Source organism: Diceros bicornis, chromosome 10 (genome assembly GCF_020826845.1).
Source record: "Diceros bicornis minor isolate mBicDic1 chromosome 10, mDicBic1.mat.cur, whole genome shotgun sequence".
Lineage (NCBI taxonomy): Eukaryota > Metazoa > Chordata > Mammalia > Perissodactyla > Rhinocerotidae > Diceros > Diceros bicornis.
In genome coordinates this window covers 61,119,477-61,146,765 of record NC_080749.1, presented here as the reverse complement: position 1 = coordinate 61,146,765, position 27,289 = coordinate 61,119,477, and the positions used below count along the sequence as shown (strand labels likewise).

General features: G+C 37.1%; 1 protein-coding gene across 1 annotated transcript in view; it reads right to left on the bottom strand.

Moving 5' to 3' along the window:
- Positions 1–17,799: 17,799 nt before the first annotated feature.
- The window catches only part of UBE2E3 (ubiquitin conjugating enzyme E2 E3), an 88,638-nt gene continuing 79,148 nt past the window's right edge, over positions 17,800–27,289 (bottom strand). Inside the window, exons 4-6 of the mRNA XM_058549358.1 lie at positions 23,690–23,822; positions 20,291–20,438; positions 17,800–18,585 (exon numbers count right to left, since the gene is read on the bottom strand). Of these exons, the coding sequence (XP_058405341.1) occupies positions 18,488–18,585; positions 20,291–20,438; positions 23,690–23,822 (379 nt within the window). The 3' untranslated portion in view covers positions 17,800–18,487. The remainder of the gene's footprint in view (positions 18,586–20,290; positions 20,439–23,689; positions 23,823–27,289) is intronic.

The window sequence follows — 27,289 nt, the reverse complement described above, 5'->3', positions numbered from 1 at the left end:
TGATGATAATAACAACAATATAATCAAAGATATTGAAGAAAAGAGAACCCATTAAATGGAAGGGAACTGCAAGTTGGAAACAAAAATTTGAGTAATATTTTTGTATTTTAAGCTGTTGCAATAAGAAACTGAAATTTCTTTCAAGTTAACTTATTTTAAGTTAAAATAATTTCATATTTAGCGCCATCTTTAACTTAACAAGAATAGAATAAGCATTGTTCTAGGGAGATAAGAATTTTAAGAAGTTTCTCCCAGTCGCCTACGGATGTTTTTTCAATACATTTTCAATGTGTTGATGTTTTTAATTTAAAACAATTAAGAATTTCCAAGTTCTTAAAATATTTCTATCAAAGTTTTGAAGAGATTTTGCCAAGAAACACTGGCAACATTTAAAACAGTATCCTTCCTAACTCCTGCCGAATATCCTTAAGCAAGCTGTGGATTTCAAGCAATTCAACCCACCATGGCCAGGAAACTGATCTAAATGGTTTTGAGGCCTGTGCCTACTGAATTTCTATTCTTTATCCTCCTGATAACTTAGTGTGCAAGCCATCCTGTGGGTGGCTAAGCTTACAAAGATAAAACAAATCATGAGAGCTTGAATGGGGAGATCTCCTAGCTGATATTTTTTGGCAAAAATGAGGATGCTGGGCTCACTTTTGCAGCAGGTCAGGAAGCACCCACTACTTAGCACTTCAGCATATGCTGGGCTATCAGGCGCTCTGCCAGGGGAGCAGATATGGCTTGGGAATGAGTTGTCTAAAGCATTGCTGCTCCAAGTCTGTTCCAGGCATCCACAGGTAGAAAGGCAAATCCGTGGCCCTCACCTACTGAACCCGAATCTCTGAGCTGGGGCTCTGTTTTAACAAGCTCTGCACACGATCCTTGGTCTCCCTCAAGTGCAAGAACTTCTGGTCTAGGACACCTGCGTGCTGGGTTATAGGACTTGCTATAGGCAAACAGGTGAGGAGTTCCGTTCCTCCATACCAGCAGCAAAGACATCACCTGCGAGCTTGTTAGAAAGGCAGACTCTCCTGCCCCAGCCCTACAGAATCAGAATCTGCATTTTAGTTAGAAATTGATGTCCTCTGTTCTCCTGGAGGGCACTCCCTTGGGCAATCAGCCCCTGCCCCTCCTGCCTGTCCTCTCAGGCTAGAGCGCTCTGGGCTTTTTTTCACGCTCTTGCCTATCAGAATCCCCATTCACCCAACATCTGGCTTCAGCCAGGTGTGGGCGGGAGTGTGGGGGTGGAGTGATTTTTTTTGAGCTAATGAGCTTTTTTTTTCTTTTAAATGAGATTTTACTCTTTATTTTTTTTTTCCCCCAAAGCCCCAGTAGATAGTTGTATGTCATAGCTGCACACCCTTCCAGTTGCTGCATGTGGGACGCGGCCTCAGCACGGCCGGACAAGCGGTGCGTCGGTGCGCACCCGGGGTTGGAACCCGGGCGCCAGCAGCGGAGCGCGCGCACTTCACTGCTAAGCCACGGGGCCAGCCCTGAGCTAATGAGCTTTAGCGTACAGTCATTGATAAAAGTCAATGTGTTACTGATTCCCGTTATATCAGTACTAAAAATAAAAGATTTCTGGACATATACTTAAGCCAAAGAATGTAATCTCTAATGGTGGGATTCTAGGCACAGTGAGAAACTGGTCGAGAAAATAAAGGCTTTGTGGGAGCTGTAGTTTTTGCTATGCTACAAATCAGACATGAGGTAGGTAGGCTGAGCTGGGCTTGGTCTTCCACCTAGATTCCTTTCCTTTATATTTAACAAGAATTGATTGAACACGGGATTCACCTCCAAATGGGAGTCGAATCACCTCCACTAACCTATCACCTAGATCTGTTTCAAGTATTTAATAACTCCAGACAACTGTGAGCCCAATATTCAAGGCATTTTAGGCTAGTAACATTTTACTGGCTCCAGGAGTCCAAGAATTAACTTAAACTGAGTATACATCTGGGGGTGGGGGTGATTTTGAAGCTCCTATATGCACCAGTACTTTGCAGCACCCTGAAAAGTCCTGGAATTGCACACTCTTGCCTCCTCCATCCACCCACCCCACTGCCAAATCTGGAAATCCAGGTTCCCAAATATCATAATTATAGGATGGGGATGGTGGCAAGGAAACATATACGGTTTTTAAGAAGTTTTCTAGGCAGTTCTGATACACATGCCCAACTTCTCCAACTGATAATCTTCTCCAACTGATAATCACTGATCAATTGGGTAAGTTTTATTATTGTCCATGAAGTTTTTATACATAATTCAATGATGCCTACATTGTTATTGCTTGAAATGAGACATATAATAAAAGTACAAGTTTTCTTTCTCATATGTGAAATGTTATTTTATACCTCAATTTGATTTATGTATGATATATACAAGTTCTGAATCAAAACATAGGTTCAAGCATGCAAAATCAATAGCTATTATAATTTTTAATTTTGAAAATCTCTTGAATTTTACTGGCAACTCTTTTAATCTTGCACCATTTAAAATGAAAACACCAATTGAAGAGAGCTACATTTATTAAACACTTCATCAACATTTACGTAACATCGAGAGTATACTAAATACTACAGCAAATAGCCTGCTAGGATTTGGGCAGTCATTTATTTTCACTTAAAATTCACAGTAAGGTATGAAAATATGACTCTGTACTTCTGCCGGTTTAACCTTGATTTCTATGATTTAACTGAAACATTTGAAATAAACCAAATCTTCTTGAATTTCAATTGTTTACAATGTAACTCATCGATCTGAAACAAGCCTTTCTAAAGTTGAGACTGTGGCAAATTTTTACAAGATCGACAATAAAAGAGAAACCGTTTTTTTCTCTCTTTTTATTTATTATAAAACAATATTACCACATAAAGGGGAAAATTAAATTTACCCATAATCCCACCACCCTAACATCTTTTCTGTGTATTCTTTTAATCTTTATCCACAAACATAATTTTTACATAGTTGTAACTTGTGTATTTACACAATTTGGGGAAAATCTCGCTATGTAAATCCTAATATACAGGATTACATGTAGATTCCTCTCTAAGGAAATTATACCGTGTAACACCTACAATATGCAATTTGCACCATAACCTCCAAATACTCCAGAGCTCCCAGACCAAATTACAACTGCCTTTCTTTTCTTCTGCATTTGAGTACATGAACTAAGATGAGGCTCACATTAGTCTGAGTTAACCATCTCTAAATTAGTATATGTGAAATATAGTTTTTTCGTCTTGGTTGTTTAGCACAACGTCTTTGTGCAATCTTTATAAAAATCTTAAAATTACACCTTAAACATCCCCATACTAACAACTGATAATCTCAATCATTCTTAATTATTATTCTACTCTTCTTGAGCTTGTTTTACAGGCAAGATAGCTAATACAAATGCCAGACGAAGGGAATCTGCATCTAAATACACTACCCATGCCAAAAGAGAAAGAAAGCAGCACTATCTAAGTAGAGTAGGTTCTGTGACGGCAGAAATACCAGCCTGGGTCCACCAGACGTCGACTGTGTGATCTTGGGCCCATCATTTTGTCCCCTTGAACTTCAGGTTACTCTACTGTAAAATGTAAAATGAATATTTGTATTCTATGTCTTTAGGGATACTATGGCAAAAACCAGAAAACAAGGAAAGCATTTTGAAATCGTCAGATGAAAGGTACTGGGTTTTCTCAAATAAAAGATTTCATTTTTTACTAATGTTCATAAGGACAAATATAACTTATTACTAACTTGTATACTAAAACTTCTCTGTATCATTCTGGTTAAAAATTATAAATGAGTTCACCTTTCCAATGTTTCTAGAACAGGTCTAGAGAGTGTGCTGAACCGGTTTCGTTCAGTGACACACTGACATCTAGTGGTGATTTATGGTGTGCTATGGGATATGGTTCACCCAACAACAACGCCACAGTTCTGGTGGGTGCAGAGAGACAAATTAAAAAAGAAAGGTCTACTTCCAGTAGGTTTAGTTTTTGCTTGTTCAGTTAAGAACACCGGCCAATTCTCAAGACATTTAATCAAGTTATGGGATGATGCAGGTTGGGGCGGCAAAGAGCTGTTTAGTGTTGTAGCTGTGGGAGATCTCCAAAAACCTCCCTGTGATTCAGAGTTTAAAGGAGCAAGTACATAACTATGTGCTCACCTGCTCTTTCTACAGTGAATGCCAGCAAGGGTGGTGGAGGACGGGGACAAGGGGAGGGATTGGGGGGACAGTTAAGGGAGGTGAAATGTGGGGGAAGTAAGCTTTCTAGGTTTTTCATTACATCCCTTGAATTAATTTCTGTACCACTTCATGGTTAGAATTTTATTAGATCCAGAGGGAAATTTCCTTTAAGCAAATATACATGTAAGCTTTTTAGCATATCACTAAGCATTTATCTGAACCTGCTCATTTAATACATTGCATTTATTTTGGAATAAAAATATAAAATAAAATGTTTCTATTACCCTGAGCTTTCACAAATACCTAGCACCATCAGTAAAGTGTGGCTCTGTGTCTCCTCTGTCCCTTCCAAAGGCTACAAGACACAAACGTTGAGCGTCCTCGGAAGAAAGTCAATTTGATACCTGCTTACTTTAACATGTGATTATTGAAATTAAGATTAAGAAATATTCATTGGAAGATTGCCACAATCACATTATATCTGCTACAGTACAAATTAAATTTAAATTGTGCCCCCTCCCCTGCTTTGGTGGAAGTGGGAAGGACCCAGTGCAGATGGTCTGCTTGATCTACACCAGTTACTTCCTTGTTCTACCGAGCTTCAACCACGACGGGACTTCTTTACACCACTGTTTAATGGCTTCATTATTCCAGTGAACAGGAAAGGCTGAAGAGGATGAATTCTGGAAGCTGGAATAAAGAATTTTTTTATACTGCTGTGTGCTTAGCCTCTGGTTCTGGCAGACCCTTCCACCACACCTCTTCTGGAAAAAAAAAAAAAAAAGGAAGGAAGGAAAAAAGAAAAAGTGAAAACATCTTACTGTTGGCCTGGAGGAAACATGGAATTAAAAGAAACCTCAAGGATAAGGAAATGTGCGATTTTGCTCGAGAAGAATGTGCGTGAATTTATTGTGGGTGAATTTATTCCCACACACCCAGAATGCCTCTAAATCCTTTAACTCCTTCACTCTTTCATTTATGTCTGGGAATCAGAAGAATCATCTAGAAATGATTAAACCAAAGCAGCTCTGAAATGTAAAATCCTAGAAGAATCTTATGGCAGCTCCATCGCTTAATTATAACCACACATCCTTAAATAAATATGTATCCATTATTGGTGCCGTTAAATGCAAAAAAAGAAATATACTCACTTATGTCCTTCTTGGCAATTAATAGTAAACTTCAATCTTCAGAGCCCAGAGACAAAAACAAACAAACAAAAAAACAACAAAAAAAGATGCGACACAACCTATTAGCACAAGCAAAACAACATTCTAATACTGAAGCTTCATGCTGCAAACATGTAATTATCCAAACAATTTGCAACTGTTATGTTTTACTGCTTAAAAAAAAAATTCTTTCCAGATACTTTATACAGCCCAGTTTTACCATTACATAAATTTTTTCCTGTCACTACAACATTTCTGCAGTGTCGTTCATTGTTCAATTACATAATTGAGAAAACTGAGGCCCAGAGAAGTAAAAAAAAAAAAATCCTACTTACAGAGCAAGACAGTAAATAAAAAATTGGCAAGTTTAGTTACTCTATTACAGGCTGGTGGTTAAATTAATTAAACTATTTTGGCTCTAGAGTTCAGTATCCTAAAGACCCAGAAGTCAGAAGTGAAATATTATTGGAGTGCTTTACTCACAAAGAAACTACTGTGATAAACCAATGACCTCTAATTAGTCAAGTGATAACACAACCCAAATTTAAAAGTCGTCATCTCCATATTCATTTCTTTCAAGAGAAAGTGTCAAAAGTACGTCAGGCTGCGGCCCTTGGTAATTAGTTTTCATATATGTACAATATATATTTTATCCGATGATATGTTTTATTTTGGAAATGGTGATTTTAAAGATTCCTGGGCAGGATCCTGACTTTGAAGCTAAGATTACTATCCTTACTGTGTTAAATAGGCAGATTCCAGTGATTTTCAGAAAAGCAATCAGCCATTTCATGCCTGTGTGTGTGTGCGTCCTCCTAATTCACACTTCTAGTTCCAACCTCCCAGGGCATGCCACTATGTAGCAGACAGGAACTGAGTCTTCCAGACATGCAAGTTGCAGATGCTAAAGAAGAGGTGACTACTAAGAGACCCAGTGCATGGGTGTGTTATATGAATGAATCTAGAGACGTGATCAGAGCACCTGTGCACAATATATTTAATGCCAGAAAAGAGTTTACAGTAACAGCACAGAACCAATACCAATATTCCCACCACCAGAATCCACCAGCTTTGTGATCTTGGCTTTCCTGGAAATGTAAAGAAAATAGAGACAAGTCGGACTTAAGAATCTGAGGAAACTTTTTATTGATCTCTTTATCCTTCCAGCATTAGGAGAGCAGCAATACAATATTTTTAACCCAAACTCAAAGGAGTAAACCTTTCCCCAAAGTTTAAACAGACTGGATGTTTTCTCTACATTATAGTATCCTCTGCTAAATCAACATCCTCCATTAATGTAATAACTCACAACCGCCCACAGAATGTGGGTGCTTTTGCTGTTTCTCTTCAGAGGTCCCCACTGGAGTGTTCTCATCTTGTGGGCTTTGGCATCCCACGATATTTATCACCCAGTGTTCCCCAAATGATAACCAGAGTTACATAACCTACTTTGAAAATGCATGAAGAGAAGAAATACACTTCTAGCTAATCACTAAGAAGGCTCTAACAAGCTTCAAGTCAAAAGGAATACAAAACCATTTCTCATTTTAAGTGACAAAATACAGGGCTTTAGAGATGCTATTCATTGCAGTCTTCCAGCCAGGCCTTAAAGAAGGAAAAGCTGTCTTAGCAAGGTGTCTGAGAAGGTGTTAACCAGGGGAATAAAATGAAACACGAGAGATGACCAACATGTGACAAAAACCTCTGCTCCTTTAAACTTACTACAATAACATTTGGAAAGCCTCCATTTTGATCTTAACTAACATTAGCCTAGCTAACAGTTAACTTGAAACCTGGAAAGTTTTGTGCCCATGTTTAAATGTGGTCGAATACTTGCTAATCTTACTAGAAACATATCACTACAATGAAAATAAAAACAAGTGGTGCCATATGCCAAATTGATACCAGTGCTTATCCACTGATGATCTACTTGCCGACGCCTGTAATGTCATCTTACGAAGGCGCTTACATATAGTTAATATGGAAGCTAAAACACTTCCAAATATTCAAACCCAGCAAAAAAAAAATGTACAAAGTTGCCCACTCATCACTGAATTATTCTGGACTGAACAGAAGGCTCAATTTCAGCACTGCCAAATGCTCTTAGGCACAGAAGCAATGCACCATCTGTCTTGAAGCACCAAGTATATCAATTCAGATTTAAAATACTGGTGTTCCTAGCAAAGTATCTTCAGCAATCCATTTTCTGATGCTTGGAACTTAACATGGCCAGCAACAAGGTTACACGCATCAAACTTTGAGCTGCTAGTAGTAAAAGAAATTATAAAAATGTCAGAGCATCAAAGAGTTGTAGTTCTATGAGCAGAAAGCCTTGAAGAAGAGTCAGAGGATTAAGGAAGCGTTTTCAGTGAGTCACTATTGCTATTTCTCTGAGAAAATATTTTTAAGTGATAGATGGAACTGCTGCCATTGGCAAGAAGGACTCTGGTTATTCCACTACAGAACAAGGGCATCCGAAGCTGCTACTGAAATAGAGCCTACTTCATCACGGGGGCACACTGATGTCATGACAGAAGCCAGGCTTCCAAGGAGTTTGGACTTTATTCTGTAAACAATGGGCAACCACTCAAGTCTTATGAGCAAGGAGTGTCCTGATAAAGAGCGTACTCTGGGAAGATTAATGTGATAGTGGTGTGAAGAATAGATGGGAGTCTTTTGTACGGACAAGAGAATAACTTAAAAGGCTCCTGTAGATAAGAGATAACCGAGAGCCTGAATAAGACTAGTCCTGGAGAGGCGAGACCAGAATGGAAACATGACGTCCTTCAGAAATAAGGAAAAAAAACCCAGCAATTATCAGCCTGTGTATAATATGTGAGGTATTCTAAAGAATATTGTTATGACTAATTTAACTTAAGAAAGAAGAGTTGTACCCTATTCCTTTAAGTTTAAATAATAAGCATAGCTGGGTTTAAACGTGCAATAATCACAGCAAAGGTACTGTTCGGCAAGACTTCATCAGGAAAAGAAGTTAGCTTCTATTTGTTAACTCTTGATTCTCTAAGCAAAATTAAGTGGTTGAGCCAATTATGATTTGGGCCTCTGTCTCTGACCAGGTTTTGAGAGAAAATAAGCTAAGGTATGCCCCATTTCTTATGTGTGAACCTTGGGAAGCAGGAAGTCAGGACGGTGGCAGGGAAAGGGAAGCACATAGAAGGCATGAGCCCTGGTCATAAGCTCACTGCCCCATGGGTTCTCTGGAAATGAAACCTGCTCTTCAGATTCCCTATTTCCTGAGCAAGGTGGGGCTCAAAGGGATGAAGCCTGGAACTTGGAGTGTCTAACACTGGGACTAGGGGTAGGAGTCAGGGTAATAGAAGTTGGTGTCACTATGTCCTTCTCTGACCACCACATCCACCAAGTAGACCTGAGGTAAAGAAGGCTCACTTGTCTACAATCACCTGAATGAGCAAGAAAGGATTTTTTGTGTGTGTGAGGAAGATCGGCCCTGAGCTAACATCTGCCAATCCTCCTCTTTTTGCTGAGGAAGACTGGCCCTGGGCTAACATCCGTGCCCATCTTCCTCCACTTTATATGGGACGCCGCCACAGCATGGCTTGCCAAGCGGTGCATCGGTGCGCGCCCGGGATCTGAACTGGCAAACCTCGGGCTGCCACAGCGGAGCGCGTGCACTTAACCACTATGCCACCGGGCGGCCCCAAGAAAGGATTTTTGATAAGCCATTTTCCTCTAGCCAATTGAGAGAAGTCACTCATCTGCTACATCACCTACTGAGGTGTTTCCAAAGCTCTCTGTCCCTACCTAGGACGTCTCTTTTCCTGACGAGACTATGATGACCTCTTTGGGAAAACAAAAGATTCTTCTGTTTCCAGCATTTAAAGCAGTATTAGCTTTCAATAAAAACTTAAATTTCTCTGGTTAAATTTGGTGTCAATGTAGATTCTTCAATGACATAAGGAAATCACTTGAAGGAAATATTAAAGTGTTTAAGATTCAAACCAACTAACAACTGCTAACGATCCTTGATGAAAAAGAAGAGCCATTCCAGATGTTATGGGAATTTTAATTACTTGTCTATTATTAACATGTAGCTATGAAGTGAAAGGCCTATCTAGATAGACGATTCACTTAATCATTCATTTATTCTCTCAACAATAAATGCCTACTCTCCTGGGCCCAGAGGAGTCACACGGACACAGGAGCTCTGGCCCCTCCATCCTCACTTCCAGCCAATAACCACTTCCTATTTCATGGGGGAGTAGAAACAACAAGAGAGCTTTCCACTAACACATCTACACTCCAGCCTGGACCTATCCATTTGTCCTCTGCCTGTTCTCCTGTTAACTTTGGATGGCGTGAGATGTCTGAGCTCCCAGCAAAGCACATCCACCTCACTTGTGTGCTAGACTGTATCCCCTCCTGCCTACCTAGGAGAATTCAAGAATTTGGTGAAGGCCAATACTGCTTTAAGGGGGGATACTATGTCCCCCAGAGTTCCTGGTCTAGTTAGGAAGAAAGAAAAATGTTCAAGGGAAGTGCAGAGAGCTCTGGAAACACCTTCACTCAACAGTGTAGCAGGTGATTTTCTCCAGGACACTGCCTCTCTGCCCTGCTCATCCATTTCTCCCCATTTAATCTTTCCCATCAACATACAAACACACTGGAATTTTTCCCATCTTAAAAAACCCACAAAATTCCCACTACTCTCCATTTCTCTACTTAACTGCAAAATTTTCCGGAGTCTCCGATTTCTCTCCTTCCATTATCTTTGGCACCTACTCAATCAAGCGTTTGATCTCACCACTCTAACAAAACTGTGCTTGTATAGTCACCAATGACCACCACCCATCAGTTGCTAAATAAAACGGACATTTCAGTCCTTATCCTATTTGACTCATCAGTCGCATCTGATGCAGTAGACTGTTCCCACCTCCATGACACTCTTCACTTCCTTTCCAGGTCCCCACATTCTCCTAGGGTTTTGCTTACACTTCTGATTGCTTCTTGCTGGGTTCTTTTGCTGATTGCTCATCTTCTCGACTTGCTAATGTCAGAGTGCCCAGACTTCTTTCTTCTCTAGCAGCACCCATTTCCTTGATGATCTCACACAGTCTCACAGCTGTAAATATCCCTATCCACTTATGAGTCCCAAATGTACATGCCTGGCCCAGAGTTAACTCCCGAATTCCAGATTTGTATGTCCACTACTCTGACACCTCCATTTGGATGTTTAATAAGCATTTCAAACTTAACCTGTCAAAAACTAAGCTCTTCATTTTCTCCAATCCTGCTCCACTCCCAGGTTCCTCATCTTAGTTCACTGCAACTCCAGCCTTCTAGTTTGCTTAGGTGCCAAACTTTGATTCCTTTTTCATACCACATAGTCAAATCCATCAGCAATTCTTGTTAGCTCTGCCTTCAACCAGAACCTGGTCATTTCTTACTACCTAAACCAACGCCACCTAGGCCAAAGTCATCAGTATCTCTTACCCTGCTCCCCCTCCCACTTCCTCCACCAAGTCTTTTCCCTAACAGCAATCAGAGATCCTGATAAAACCTCATATCCCACTATTCCGGCTAAAAAACCCTCCAATGGCTTCCCACCTTATTTAGAATACTACCCAAGCTCCTGACAATGGCCTACAAGCCCCTATGTGATCCGTCCCACTGTCATCTCCTTGACTTTGCCTCCTGTTCTTTTCCCAGTCGCTCACCCTGCTCCACGTTCCCCAGTCCGTGCTGGTTTTGCACGCATCACGCGTGCTCTTCCCTTTGCCTGGAATACTCTTCCCCCCCGGCTTATCCCTCACCATCTTCAATTCTTGACAACTTTTTGGTGAGGTTTTCTCTGATTACCTTTTTTATAACTGCACTGCAACCTCCCCTTCCTCCCTCCCAGCACACACTATTTCCCTTCCCTGCTTTAGTTTTCTCCATAGCACTCACCATCTAATGATATATTTTTCTTACTCTTTAAAAATTGTGTGCTTTGTTCACTGCTAATTCTAAGTACCTAAAACGTGCCAGAGTATACAACCAATAACTTACGGACCAAGTGAAATGAATTGGATCCCTGATTTCCAGCGGCTCATGATCAAGTAAGGGAGATGACATACAAACACAAATATGTGTCTTTAAAAAAAACCAAACAAGGGGCCGGCCCCATGGCTTAGCGGTTACGTGCGCACGCTCCGCTACTGGTGGCCCGGGTTCGGATCCGGGCGCGCACCGACGCACCGCTTGTCCGGCCATGCTGAGGCCGAGTCCCACATACAGCAACTAGAAGGATGTGCAGCTATGACATACAACTGTCTACTGGGGCTTTGGGGGAAAAATAAATAAATAAAATTATAAAAAAAAAACAAAAAACAAGTAAGAAAAAGCATTGTCTCCCATGTACATTTAAAATGACCTTTACCATTTGGGAGTTGTGTGGCCAGGGAGAGTTTAGCAGAGGGCTAAGGCGCTCCTAAAAAAGAATGATAAAGGGGGCGGGCTGGCCCAGTGGCGCAAGCGGTTAAGTGCGCGTGCTCCGCTGCAGTGGCCCGGGGTTCGCCGGTTTGGATCCCGGGCACGCACCAACGCACTGCTTGGCAAGCTATGCTGTGGCAGCGTCCCATATAAAGTGGAGGAAGGTGGGCATGGATGTTAGCCCGGGCCAGTCTTCCTCAGCAAAAAAGAGGAGGATTGGCAGATGTTAGCACAGGGCTGATCTCCTCACAAAAAAAAAAAAAAAAAGATAAAGGAATCAGGTTAGGGGTGCCAGTGATACCCTACATATGGCTTTATTCCCTCACCCCCTTGTGTTCCTCAAAGCTACTCTCCTTCATCACTTTGTAAATGAACACATGAAATGCTCACATAAAGACTCCTCGTTAAGCACTCCAATCGCAGTCACTAGAGAATCTTTAATTTTCCTTACACACTTACATAATTGTCAGGACTTCTCACAGTGCCCAGCCCCTCTCAGTATACCATTGCGTCACAGGTTTAGCTTTCTCCCTTCTCGCTCTGAGGTGAGCAGCCAGCACACCTGAGTTTGCTCAACTGACTTACAGGATACTCACACTACAATGACTGAAAAGTGGTTGATTAGGGAGCTTTTACCCAGTCACCTTTCAATGATACTTATTGGTACAGGATTAACATGGGGCAATGAAGGAAAAAAGGGACCCGTTAGAGTCTTTATCCTCTTCTACTTCCCTTCTCAGCAGGGAAGAAAAAAACAAAGAGACTCGAATTACATTTCAATAACCAACTTTCAACATTTAAGGACTGCCCCCTTCCATACTACTATATAGTATACTAGTCTCTTTTCCCTAAAACATTTCTCAAAAGAAATTTTTTTCAAAGACCATCACTTTTCATTGTTCCTATTAGATTTCCCTAAAACAATACTGTAAGCAGATAATGTATTCCTTTGTGTCTTATTTCTATCAGTAAAAACAAAGAGGAGAAATATATCAATCAAGAAGATAGTAATGATAATGGGAAATTATGTAAATTTTGTAGGACAGAAATCATTTTAGTATATTAAGGGCTTTTAAAATTACAAGATTAATTCATTTTCCATTTTAAAGAAGTAGACGTTAACTAGGTTATGGGAATAACCCATTGTTACTTCTCATATTTCAAGTTAACAGGAATATATCCAGCACCTACCATGTATAAAGCACTGAATCAGTATGATGAAAAATTAAAGAAGACAGGACTGATATGCTTCACATGGTCTCTGCTTAAACTTATGGAGAAGACGTATGCCCATGATACAATGTTCATTCATTCAGCAAACATACATCATGTTAGATATTGGGCTGAGATACACAGACAAGGAGTATAGATATTATCCTCCAAAAGCTCACTATCCAGAAATATGTATAAGATGTTAACTGAATATAATAAAATGCCAAAATGCATGCTAGAGACATTGGAATAGTTTCCAAGTAGTTATGGAGACATAAGAGTAGTTTGAAAGACAGAGAGTAATTATTCTAAAAGCATCAGATAGTATTGTTTAATATCAATACATTGGATAAAACTTACCAAATTATTATACTAATATTTTCATAGCTAAATCAGCAGGGACATCTGTTCAATTTCTCATTTAATGGAAATGGATACATATTAGCAAAGATGTGTTCTCCTCTGCTAAGAGGGAAAAATCTACCTGGACAGGAAAACGATAAACTATTTAAGGATGCCTCAATGTACTCATGTCTGTATGCATCACAGCGCCTGAAAGGACCTTCAATTAGCAAGCATTTAAAACTCGTAGAATAAACTCACAATGGAGGTCAGTTAAGGAGTTATATAGCATACTCGCACTCCACCCACCCCCTCCAAAAGAAAAAAAAGAAAAAGAAAAAAGGATTCTTGCTGAGAAGGGCACGTGGCTTATTACTGGCACTTGGAAATAACGCACATGCTTGAATTCTTTTTATTATTTCTGGTGTTTGTGCAGATGGTGTCTCAGAGAAACATACAGACTGACAGACTAAAGGTACATGATAGTAAAATAGAAAGGTTTCATCGAAGGAGTTGGACTTGAAGTAAACTTTAGGGATTGGAGGATTTGGAAAAAAAAATTGCTTTTAATGTTCTGTGTTGGGTAGACTTGCATAATTGGCTTTAGCCTCACTGGATTTCAACAAGGTAACCTGTAGAAATGGAAGACTTAAAGTGAATTTAAATTTCTCTAAATACACTCATCGGTAATATCTAGATTTGTTTAACAATTCCTTTGCTGTGCCATAGTTGTTTATTTCTGAACACACCCAGGGCTGGGACTCAGAGCTCTGTTGCCTAATCACAGTCAAATCACTCTTTCTTATATCTAACTAAATTAATGAGAAATACCACTAAAGGAGGTTTCCACCGTCCTTGTTACCTAATTTTTTTTTTTAGTTTTTCAAACTTAGCTTCTTAATGTTTGGTCTTATTAATATATAGGATATTCTCATTTAAAAATCACCTTGGGCTTCTAGTTAACATGAGTTACTGTAACCACAAGAAGTTGAGGGCACAGCAGGTGGCAAACTGAAACAAGAGACACTGTTGGCAATCCAGCATACCCCCTTCAGAGAAGTGCTTATGAGTTGAATGGGGAGAGTCAGGGAGAAAAAGAGGAAGTGAGATTAGGTGTGGTAACACGCATCTACCTTAGAGGATCACTCTTCATTTCTAACTGACAAGGTTGATTCTGTCCAACAAGACTTTAACACTACCCATCACTGTTGGCAATGCACTTTATAAACCAGTCCCAGAAAATCATTTTATAACCATTTTGAAAGGATTATCAGTCCACTGTGTAGAAACATCTCACTACACACTGGAGAGGTACACATTTAAATCACTGAAGAGCTTTACCCAAAAAAAGTTGAAAAACTAGTTACAAAAAGTTGATGTTTCAAATAATACCTATCTACCAAAATGTAATTATTTTTTATTATTTGGGTATTACTTGAAAAAACTTAGCAATTTATTTAGACACAAATCAAATGAATTTATTTATATATTGTATTTATCTAAAATAAGGAACACTAACTGAAATATAAATGGATAATGTAATTATTATAGAATCATTATCTCAACCTCTTAAAATAATTTGCAGTGGTTTTATAAAGATAATTAATGTTTAACATCATGCCATAATTCTGTCCAAAGACCACAATATAAATGTCAACTGAAAATGTGTTAATGTACTGCATTAATATGACTACAACACAGGTTAATATCTGAAGTCACAGGGCTGAAATTGACTTAAATTTTATAATACAGTCATTCTTGTATAGTTAACAAGAATACACTTGGGCAAGTTAGTGGGCTGATTGTAAGTAACTAACACCTCAAAGTTCTTATTAAAAGAGTAGCATATACATGTGTCAATTCAAACTGCAAACGTCTACAGAACTTTATCCCTGTGATTACTTAAGATTTCTTAGTTAAAAAAAAAAAAAGCAATGCCTAGATAACTAATACATCTTGTTGTTTTGAAAAATATAGTCATTAAGTGCCTGATATATTTATCAATATAAATTTCCTGATGTGGTTATATGAAGGTTGGTTAAATAATCTTAAAATAACATCATTTATCTCATGTTCCAAATTAAAAAAAGGGAAATCAGTGATGTTAAAAGTATTCCTATGACAAAATTTTTAAAGCATAAGATAAACAAACATACCTCATATTCATTGGAAACAATAAAGCCTTATTCTGTAAGGTTCCATTTGAGACTTTAAAATAGAATATCAAAATAAGAATTTACCAAAATGCAAAATTGTACTTTACCTCATACAGTAATTTTCAGAAGTTATCTATGTATACCTGCTTTTACATATATACATCTATATTCAATACAAACTATGATGTTATAAACAAAAGCTCTTAGTTAGCCTATGGTAAATAATGGGGGCTGTACCTCCATATCATATTGGCTATGTCATCTCGGGCAAGTTATTTAACCTACGTATCAGTTTCACTCCGTCAACTGAGGATTATCAGAGTGTCTCCTCCCCAGAAGCTCTTTAGGGGATATTAAATGAGAGAAGGCACATCATGACTCCATGGTGCCTGGCACACAGTGGTGCACTGCATGGCTCCTCTGAGGAGAACACTCCAGGCTCACGGGATGCATGGTGCCATGACCATTCTTGAACACTTATAAAGTTACATGTGGACTTGTAACTCATAAAATTTGCTCTTAATGGATGAGAAAAGGTCTGGGTTTTGCTATATCACAATTTACATCTAGAGCAAAGGTTACATGCAAAAAACTCCCCTATTTATAGTATACCTAAATGAACACCTATGTAACTGGGAAGTGGATCTACAGTTTTTCAGAAATCGAGAACAAGATTAAAAAAAATTTTCAGAATTTTAAGGGAATCTAATAGAAGGAAACCAAATGATGATTGGTATCTTTCAGTCCATTTGAAACTGTAGCCTGTTCCCCAAAAGAGAAAGCAGAACAAGCATAATAAATTTTATAAGATTAGATTTACTGAATGAGGGCTAACAGAGAAGAGGGAGATAATTAAATTCAACTCTTTTGTTTCATGTATGAATAAACTGAAACTCAAAGAAATTAAAGTGTCTCTTTCAAGGCCACAAAGGCAGTTTGTGGAAGAGCCACAAATATTTTTAAGTAACCAATTCCCTCCAGTCTGTCCCAGGTGAGTATGCGACACAGGTAAGCACAACAGGTTGGTGGTAGTAATCAGGTTGATAGCAAATGAAGGAAGTCCAACGACAGCATCCCCAAACATCCTAACGTTCAGTAGGATGAAAGCTTTTCCAGCACCAAGAGAGAAGTTTATACTCTAGGATGTAGAATGTACAATATTGCAAGTGGGGAAAAACTACTTTCTATTGCTCACCTACGTGGAGATCCCTACAGCTTACACAAAAGGTCCCCGCTCTCACCACATTAACTTGAACTCCATCACATATTAGTTACCCCTTACAACAGTTAAGGCTCAGAGGTTTTCATAGGTCTAAGCCTGAATTCTTCAAAATAATACCTTTTTGTTTGTCGTTCCTTTCTAATATGGAGAGATTTTTTGGGGTGGAGTTTAAGTGAAAAATAGATACATAAATGTAATTTTATTTTTAGCCTGATTTAAGACTTCTATTGATAAATACCCAAGTAGGAGTCCACTTTTCTTAGCAAGGGTATATGCAACTATAAATGCTTTACTTTATTATCCTGAAGCAATGTATTTCTATGCAAATAATTCCACTCTATAAACTTTAAAATGGTACTCTATTTCCATAAGGAATGGAGAAGACATTTGCCCATATTTCACAACCTTGGTTACATGACCAGAGACTTACCTCAACAATCACCCCAGTCATAGAAAAAAAAAAAAAAATACCACATTTATACTTTGTTTACCAAATATGAATATTGCAAAGTAATTCTAACTCCTATAAGAAATCTAATATTTAATAACTATAACTAGAAAGAAGGAATTTATATAACCTGTAAAACCTTTAAAATTTGGTATTTTTTCAATTGAGAAATAATGCCACATCTGCACACTAATCCAGAGTTCGTTCTACCTACAGGGTAGACAAGGGTTTCTGTGTTCACCTCTGCCTCTGGCTGTGTCTCCTGCTCAAGTGCCGTCATAAGAATGGTAATGCACACCATACACCATGAAAATTCAAGACCAGGATTAGAAGTAAAAAATGCACCCAAGACACAGAAGAGCTACCAGATTAAAGTTATTTGACAACACTGCCCAATGGTGGATAGAAATCACCAATTTGGAAACAAAACATTCCATAAGACAACCCCAGATTCTTCCGTGAGCTAGGACTTCATACTATTTTTAGCTCAAATATATTATCAAAGTAGAGCTTTACGTGTTTTTGAGACCAATGGTTTAAAATTCAGTTTTGCATGTTTAAGCTCATTATATTCTCTCATTAGGACTTAAAGGAAAAAAACTCTACACACTTAATGAGATTTCAAATGTTTTCCATTTAATAATTCATTTATTTGTACTAGTCCTTAGTAGTCAATCTTCATATCCGCATTTTTATTTCATCAACAATCATCTCAGACACACCTTCTAACAAGATTGACTTGAAATATTACGACAGGAAACTATGCCTTCAGGAGCATGTTTATTGTGTTTGAGATGATACATCAGGTGCTCTCTGAGCTACAAAGGGTAAAAGGAAATCCTCTCATTACAAACTGACAAAGGTAAAAGGTAAAACATTTTTCACAACAGCATGAACCACATACTCAGAAATAGATCTGGGTTTAATACAAATGACATAATTCCTAGTCATCTACGGCTACTTTTATAACTTCATACAGATAATGAATTAGGCTAAAATGCACTATAATATTTGGTAGACTTCAGGACCAGTATCCTTAGTACATCACAAAATACATTTTGATATCCCAAAGAAGCAAGACTTGCAAGTAGGCGTTTTAAACATAACTAATCTACAGCTACAAACTTCTACTCTTGATAGCATTTACCTTTTTGGGGAGTCTCCCAGTCTCCAAAGGATAAAAGCAGAGAGTAGAATCAGTATAACATATACACAGAAGTCCGTATTGTAAAGGCTATAAAGATTTGCAGCACAGTGAGAAGATGCCTTCAGCTCCTTCACACTGCATACAAATTATGTGAATTATGTTGCGTATCTCTTGGTCCACTGTCTGGCTATCCTGTCATGTTCTGCTCTGTTGGTCAAATACTGAGTGGCTATGCTTCCAACCAGAGGATCCGCTGGAAAAGTGAAAAGAACATCAACTTGTATTACATGGTGTCTTAAAGGTATAGTTTTAATATGTTATTAAATTGGAATGCCGATTTTTCAGCAGCATCTTGAATGACTAAATTTTCAAAAGAAAAATGTTTCAAGTAACATAATCTGTGTAGTTTAATATTAAAATTAGGAAAGTACTTTAAAAATGAATGTTAAGTTAAAAAATTTGATTTTTATAAAAGATGCATGCCTTCAATATATAAAAACTGTTTTTACTCTCGGCATTTTATTCAACAATGAAAGTGTGCTGAGTGATTATATTTCTGCTTTCTTATGGATATTAAAAAATGTAATTTTAAAATAAAAACTCAGACCTTACAATGCAATGCTATTTAGAATGAAATGTTTCCTTCATTCTGTGCAATAATATGACTCAAATCATTATCCTTATTTCCATTTGAAAACTCACTTGCCATTTTGTTTTAAATAGAATTCTAAACTAGAAATTGAATCTGAGATATAAACTTTTATTTTGAATTTTTTTTTTCAAAAAGGTAAAATACGTGCACATGGCACAATATTTGAAGTGTACCGAACGACACCAGTAGAAAGTAAAGCTCTCTTCCTTCCTGACTCCAATTACTCAGAAGTTTCCCTGGCAAATCATTGTTACCTGTTCACAGGATTGCTACCCAGAGATATTATACACATTTACAAGCACTTAGAATCTTATTGTTATGCATACGTATTCTTTTTCAGTGCCTTACTTCTTTACTTAACATATCTCACAAAGCTTTCCCTATGAATTCCTATAGAGCTGCCTCATTTTTTTTAATAGCTACATCCTCTATTAATGGACACTCAGGTTGTCTCTAATCTTTTGCTTTAATAAATGATGCCACAGTGAATCTTCTTCTATATATTGCTATATCTATCTATCTATTTAGCTATCTAGCTATCTATCTAGCTATCTATCTTTGGCATATATATAACTGCTGGGCCTAAGGTAATAGTAATAGCCTTTGGTGATTAATCAAATATTTAGAAAAAGTAAGTCAACTTCTTTAAAAAAAGACCACTTAGTAAGATAACATACGCAAAATCCCAGGCCTAAACATCACTTTTTCAAGTCAGCTACCCATGTTAAAGACAATGCGTGGAATTATGGATTTCTTAAAAATGTTATGAATTAGGCACTAATGACTTTATTTCTAAGTTTATATAATCATAATCTAGTCCAACGCTCTCATCAGCTACCACTTTAATATCCACTAATACTACATCTACTACATCTAAAACAACTAACCATAATCCACAAAGGAAGGGAGAACAAGAAGCCCTTCATTACTAAGAGATTAATTTAAAGTACACGGTAGCAGGGAAGGAGCAAGAAAAGGAGGCACTGGTGTCAGAGTCAGGTACATTGCTTTACTCTAGTCAAAAGTGGCTTGCACAGTCTCATAATTTAGAAAATCCATCAACAGCAGGGAGAAAATAATTATAGGGTAGCATGCCATTAACAAACTAAAAGAACTTATTGTGAAACTTTTTTGTTCTATTCTAATTAAAGTGGCATTGATAATTTCCTAGCCAATGTTTTTTATGCTGATCTTTCTACCTATAGCACTTACTTCTCAAATCCACATTTAAGCTAACCAAGAAAATGCATTAGTTTTTGTAGCTCACTGTATGTGTTAATGAAGATTTGCTTGAAGATTTGCTTACCAGGATTGCAGTCTGTCAAAAGAGAACAAATCGACAGCAAAACCTTTGAAATAGTCAAAGCAGGACTCCAGTTGTCTTTAAGGATGTCCAGACAGATGACTCCCTGACTGTTGATGTTGCAGTGATAGATCCTGGTGCGGAAAGTAACCTAAGGGCAGTCACATTAAATACATAAAGAAAATGAATGTTTCATTACCAACTACCTCTCACCAGCAAACATGAAGGGATATACATCACAGATGATACTAAATAGCAAATAATGTAACTGAAGAGCTAATCGAATACTAGGTTTAAGTAGTAACAAAATTAAATGGTTTTATTCAGTTGAGAGAAATTTTATTTTTATCCAGTATAGTAGGAACTATATTGATTTTAAACCGAAGTGAGTAGTTGATTTGATTAGTTTAATCTAAATGATAGATTATTCAATGTATGTATGTGTGTGCGAGTGTACACACACATACCCCATATACATGTGCATGCATGTGCACACACATCCCCCTGTTTAAAGACAGAAAGTGAGGGAGAACAGAAATGTTTTGGTGCCAAAGGTAAGCAAAACTGGTGAAGAATTTTTTTTAACGTAAGACAAAACTTACACTAGTTTCTTAGTAGAAAAGTTCAGTATCAACTTAGTTGACTTCTTGCCATGTATCAGAAAATATTGGGGAAGAATTCAGAGGAAGGTTGGTGAAATCACTAACCTTTCTATTTCTCAGCCTTTCATTTCCACAACTGGTCACTGTCTTGTAAGACTAAGACAGTAAAATAAAACAAGCAAGGTCTTAAGCTACTGCATAAAGCAAACTAATATATCCCTGAGATGTGTGAAAAAAGAGGATAAATCATAGGAACAAACACTGGCAAGTTTCAGAACAATCACAAACACTAATTGGGTAGTTTCAGAACAATCACAAACACTAACTGGGAGGTCAATCTTAATCTGGAGTTGCAGAGAAAACAAAGAAGTTCCTGATCTCTTGGAACTAGCGGTGTGTACAGTGATCTCCCAAGTGAAGCCTGGGAAGAAAATATTACAAGCCCTCAAAAGGGTATTTATGATAAGGATGCATAATTAAAAACAAGAAAGAAACTACTGGTCAGCGAGGCAGAAGGAGACTATCCACCTCTAGAACAGCTCTAACACAGTACATACTTGTTATGCAGAGCTCTTAAAACATGGCTAGTCGAATTGAGACGGGCTAAAAGTAGGCTCAAAGACTCAGTATCAAAAAGAGAATGTAAAATATCACATTAATAATACTTTTAAATTGATTACACGCTGAAATGACAATATTTTGGATATATTGGGTTAAATAAAATATATTATTAAAATTAATTTCACTGTTTCTTTCTACCCTTTTTAATGTAGCTATTAGAAAATTTAAAATTACACATGTAGCTTACACTATATTTCTATTAGACAGTTCTCTAGAATATAAGAATAATATATTCAGATCATTGACAGCTGACTACTCAATAGATATGTATGGTCTACAAATACAATACAATTAATATTTTGAATCTTTTCAGCTATTAACAATCAATGAATAGAAGAGAATTAAATTTTTATTATTTTTCAATAAGTTCAACATTTTATCAAAAATAAGCAGTACTGTAGAGAAATAATTGTACTGAACACCAAGATAATAGCAGAAGTCTTACTTCTTTTTTATTTGTCCAACTATAGATCTGAATAATGCTTCACAATACTGTATAAGATATCTTAGGCAAGAAGAACGAATCAACACTAAACGGTTAGAAAATTAAAATGTTGAGACTTCAGCAAAATATTAACATACTAAATTAATAAACATTAACCAAAACGATTATGGTAAATCATATACAGAACTAGTTTGAAACCTTTATGTTAGTCAATTTCTATTTCCCATTAAAAGACTCTAAAAATATGTCTTTTTCTTCAACAAATTTTCCCTCACGTACAAAAATAATTTTGTAAAAAATCCTGCCAACTTTTTTCTGCTCATTTTGCTTATGATTTCAATTTGAATTGAACTGAAATTGAATCGAATTAAATTTACAATTTTCAATATGAAAAACAAAGCACGGAGAAATAAGTATCACTATTTATAAATACAATCATGAATTATTTTGCTAAGGTTTTTGTTTTCTATAATATGGAAAACTTAATCACTGAATGCAAATTGAGCAGTTAGTGATATACTGGTATTTAACGTGTGTCCTTGTGAATGTGAATACAATTTGTGGTATTAACATGAGGGTTCTGTCCCTTTGTTTGAGCGATCTAGCAAGACATACTCTACATAGCTGGGAGCATTAAATAAGACAATCATTTCAAGATCTTCAATTCTGATGGGACCCAGAGTAAAGGACTCAAAAAACTGATAGCTGTAGGTGAGAGCAAATACCTCTAGGTGTTAGGGAACCTTAGTATCTGCAATTTGAGGTAAATACCACTAGGTGGAACTGTTGTGGCCTTATTAGATAATAGTGGAGTCTTTTCTTTTTTTTTTTAATAAATCCTTTATTTTAACAGACGTGCACATGGATGTGAGCACAGGCATTAAATAGATACATATATTTTAGAGAGTATAGGGAACATAAGCAACTATGTTGAAAAGAAAAACATTTCATCATTTAAGGGCTTTATAATACACTTTTCCCTGACATGTCGGAAGTTTGTAGCTAGAGCATAATTACGCTCAGGCTTAATACTGGTGGTTTTTACCTGTTGGCTTGACCAATTTATAAGGAGAATTCAGAGGAGGAAGCTATTCAAGTAATTATTATGTTTAAGACTTGAAAAATATTTGCCAGTCAATACAAGGCAGAACTCAACCCTTCCCTCTGTTATCCATCTAATTTCATATCCAGAGACAACAAAGAGGCCTAAGTCACCCAAGCCACCCTCATTCCCATTATCACATCACACCTACAGAGTACACAAAGTAAGTTTATTAAGTAGTATTAGTTTCCCCCTTCTTTGCTATGTATGGCTTTCTAGCTTTTGCTCATCTATAAAGATAAGGTATTTAGCACAAAATTCAAATTATTTAACTCTTATTTCTGGAAGCTGTCAAACAGGTTTACTTTTTATCCCAGTATGTTTCTTAAGGAATAGTGACAGGATATTTTCCCTCATAGTATAAATCTAAAATTTATCTGCTTTATTGATGTGCAAAATGGCATACTTTTATTTACAACTAAACCCTCTTTCTGCTGATGATAAAGTTATCTGTAAAAGGCAGAAATTAATTACTTTCACAGTTTTAAAATTCTTGGTTACACAAGAGTTTCTGTATCAAGCCATGAAAAACAATGAAATAAAAATGATTACATCAATGCACACAACCTCTAGAATAAACTGATTTTGGAGGAGAAGGATAAATATTAAAGAATGCACTTCTGGGTTCTTACCTTTGGTGGCTTAAATGGATAATCGGATGAAAATGTGATATCCAGAAAAAACACACCACCTTCATATACAGAACCTGGTGGACCAAGTATAGTTGATCTCCATTCATAAATGTTATCTCCTTTAGGCCCAGCACTATTTAAAAGAAATTAAAAATCAATGTGTATATCTGGAAGCAATGAATGTTAACATCTTAAACTAATTAAGTATTAAAAGTAAATTAGGAACCTAGAGCACTAAGAGATAAGTATAACAGAAATAAGCCCCAATGTGTGCATGCGTGTACAGACTTATTTGAAAATATTTCAAACTTATAGAAAAATTGCAAGAACAAAGAACACTTGTATAACTTTTCCCAGACTCTCCTTCTGTTAGCATTTTGCCCCATTTGCTTGACCACCTCTCCCTCTCCCTCTCTGTATATATAAACACACCCTCACACAAAGTGCTTTTTTCTGAGCCATTTGAGAATAAGTTGCATACATCATGAATCTTGCCCCATAAATACTTCAGTGTACATTTGCTAAAATAATCTCCAATACAATCACAATACAGCTACAATTTCAGTAAATGTAATATCAATACAATACTTTAACCTACAATCTGCAAAATAATGTTGTCAACTGACCCAATAATATTTAAAAAAAAAAAACTTAATTTTCCTCCAGATACAGGATCCAGTCTTGGGATCATTTATGTCCCATGTCTTCAGTCTCCTTTAATATGAAGCCTTTCAGCCTTTCTTTGACTTTTATAACTAACATTTTTGAAGAAAATAGTTCTTCTTTTTTTAATAGAAGGCTCATCATCTTGAACTGGTCTGATGTTTCCTCATGATTAGATGCAGGCAGTGCATTCTTGGCCAGAATAGTACCTAAGTGATGCTGTGTTCTTCTCAGGGTATCACATCTGGAGGCAGATAGTATTCACCTGTTCCTAATTGGTGATGTTAATTTTCATTACCCAGATCCAGTGCTGTCCAATTTTCCTACTGCTTACTTAATATCTTTTCTCTGCAACCAATAAGCAACCTTTGGACAAACACTATAAGACAATGCAACTATCCTACTCTTCCTCAAGATTTCTCCCCCAGATTGAACATCCATTTGTGATTCTTGGTTGAACTAAACTTTACTATGATGGTGATAAAATCATGATTTTCCAGCTCCAGTATTTCCTCCATACTTACCTGCTGGCCCTCTTGAGCCTTCTCTTTCCCCGTTGGTGTGAATATGTGTATTACTGGTGAGGGCTCATGGATCCCTATTTTTTTCCTAATGATTTGTAATTCATTACTGCCTTTAATTATTTTGATGCTCAAAGAACCGCAGATTTGGCCAGTGGGAGCCCCTTCAAAATGGCCCCTATATCCTTGTGACAGGCCACCATCATTTTTTTGTGCACTTCTTACTTTCTGGCATAGATGTTCCAGATCCCAGCCTTGGAATCAGCCATTTTTTCAAGGATCCCTGGCTCCTTTTAGTGGGAATGTCATTAGAAACCAAGGTCTGAGTACTAGGTGCTACTAAGTCCCAGGTACACTGCACTGTGCTCACCACTATCATTTCATTTATAACACAAATGAGACAATTCAAATAAAATCTAAACTCACCATTATCTATTGAAAGGCACACCCAATACTCCTTAAACTCTCTTCAAACTTACCTTATAGACTTCCATTTTTCTCTAACCTTTACATCATAAATTATCTTCACTTTTGGAACTAATGTACATATAAAGCTTTTCTTCTTTTAAAGGGACCATCAGTTTAGAAATGATCTGCATATTTGATTTAAAAAAGTGCAAATCAGCACAAGTCAACCATATTAATTACAGTACGACAGATATAGTTAAAATGATTTAACTATATCTTATTCTGTAAAACAAACTATGAACGGTAAACAGGTAAACGACCTTCATATACAGAATAATTAAATGTGTGCTCTGAAAAATAGTTTATACATAAAGAGTGTAAAAAACTTGATGGTATAATCAAAATGTTTATAGGATCCGTCAAAAATCTATCTTTAAGGCAGATATATATGAACAATAAAATTTATATATTTTGGCCTATTTTTGGAAAATATATTTTTTAAAATAAATATTATTTTATAAGTTTTAAGTATACACAGCAACTGGAGCTAATTACAATAATGGCTGATTGTTCTGTCATCATTTGAGAATCAGGAATACTCCCTAAGTGAATTTTCACTGTAACTAAAAATATATAAAATTGGGTATCAATTTTGAAGAAAAAAAAAAGTTTAACCTGATTCAATGGCATTTCCTTTTCAAAGTTTATTTTTCCTTTGGTGACTCAAGGTAATTATTATAAAATTAAATTATAGCATCAGAGACTTTTATAGTAAAATGTTTCTAAACTATATATGTCACACTAGTAGTAGTAGTAACAATAATAATAATGTTAGCTAAGGTTTACTACATCCTTATTATAAGCCAGGCATTGTTCACAGCATCATAGTGCATAACATTTAATTCTCCTTACAAATCTATGAAGTAGGTACTACTATTATATTCCTATTTTTAGATGAGGAAATGAAGGTTCAGAGTTAAATAACTTTCTGCATGTCCCACAACTATAAAATGACTCAGACAGAATTTGGACAAAGTCTGTGAACTAGTCTGTATTGTCCTTAATGATTTTGCTATATTTCCTCTTATAATTCCAGTGCTGCTACATCTAATCTAATCTCCAAATTTTGCAAATACTTGTTTGTGAAGAACCCAAGGGGAGCTGTTCTCCAAAGAAACCAAATTTCCTCAGCAATATTTTTTTATTCTCAGCAAAACCATGTTATGCTTCACATGGCTGAATAGGAGGTAAGTTGGGGATTATTATATTTTAATGAATCACAGAATTTCAGACTGGAAAGGATCTGGTTGAGGCCCAAACTCTCCCTTCACACTTTAAGAAACCAAGACACAGAAAGTAAGTGATTCATCTTAAATTCCCTCTGCCAGGTGGTAGAAGAGCTGAGATTCCCACACCAAACTCTTGGTTCTTGAATTTGCATTCTTCTCACTTATCATGCTATTTTGCCACAGGACAAAGAATATGTTTATTACAGCAGGATATTAAATGTGACCTTCCCTGTTGTCTTGGAGTAGACTGAGTAGGGCTGCAGCTTCTAGTACTGTGACTCCTTTCTGTTCCAAGGACACCTAGCCTAAGTGAGGGTGAAGTGAGTGAGAGAGGGCTAAAATCCAGCCCTTGTACTGGCTGCCTTGTCTGGAATAAGAGGCCCATTTTCCTTTTCACAAAGGTGCCCTCTGCTAGTCAAGACACAGGTGGGGAGAAGGTAGGGAAAGGGTGTGTGTGTCGGGGTGTTGGATGCAGGATTGATTCTACCCTAATTCAAACAAAGCATTTTACAGGTTAGCAGCTGACCTGCCACTGAGGCTTCCCAGCTGAGTAGAAAATGGGTGATAAATGCCGACAATCTCAAGACAGGTGCTATACACACCTTTTCACTGGTTCTCATTCTCTCTCTCTTTTCCACCAGGGCAACACTCTAGCAATTCTACCCTCCTTCCTGGATCATCTACTTCTCCCTCTCTGGTGAATCATGCCCACAGGAATA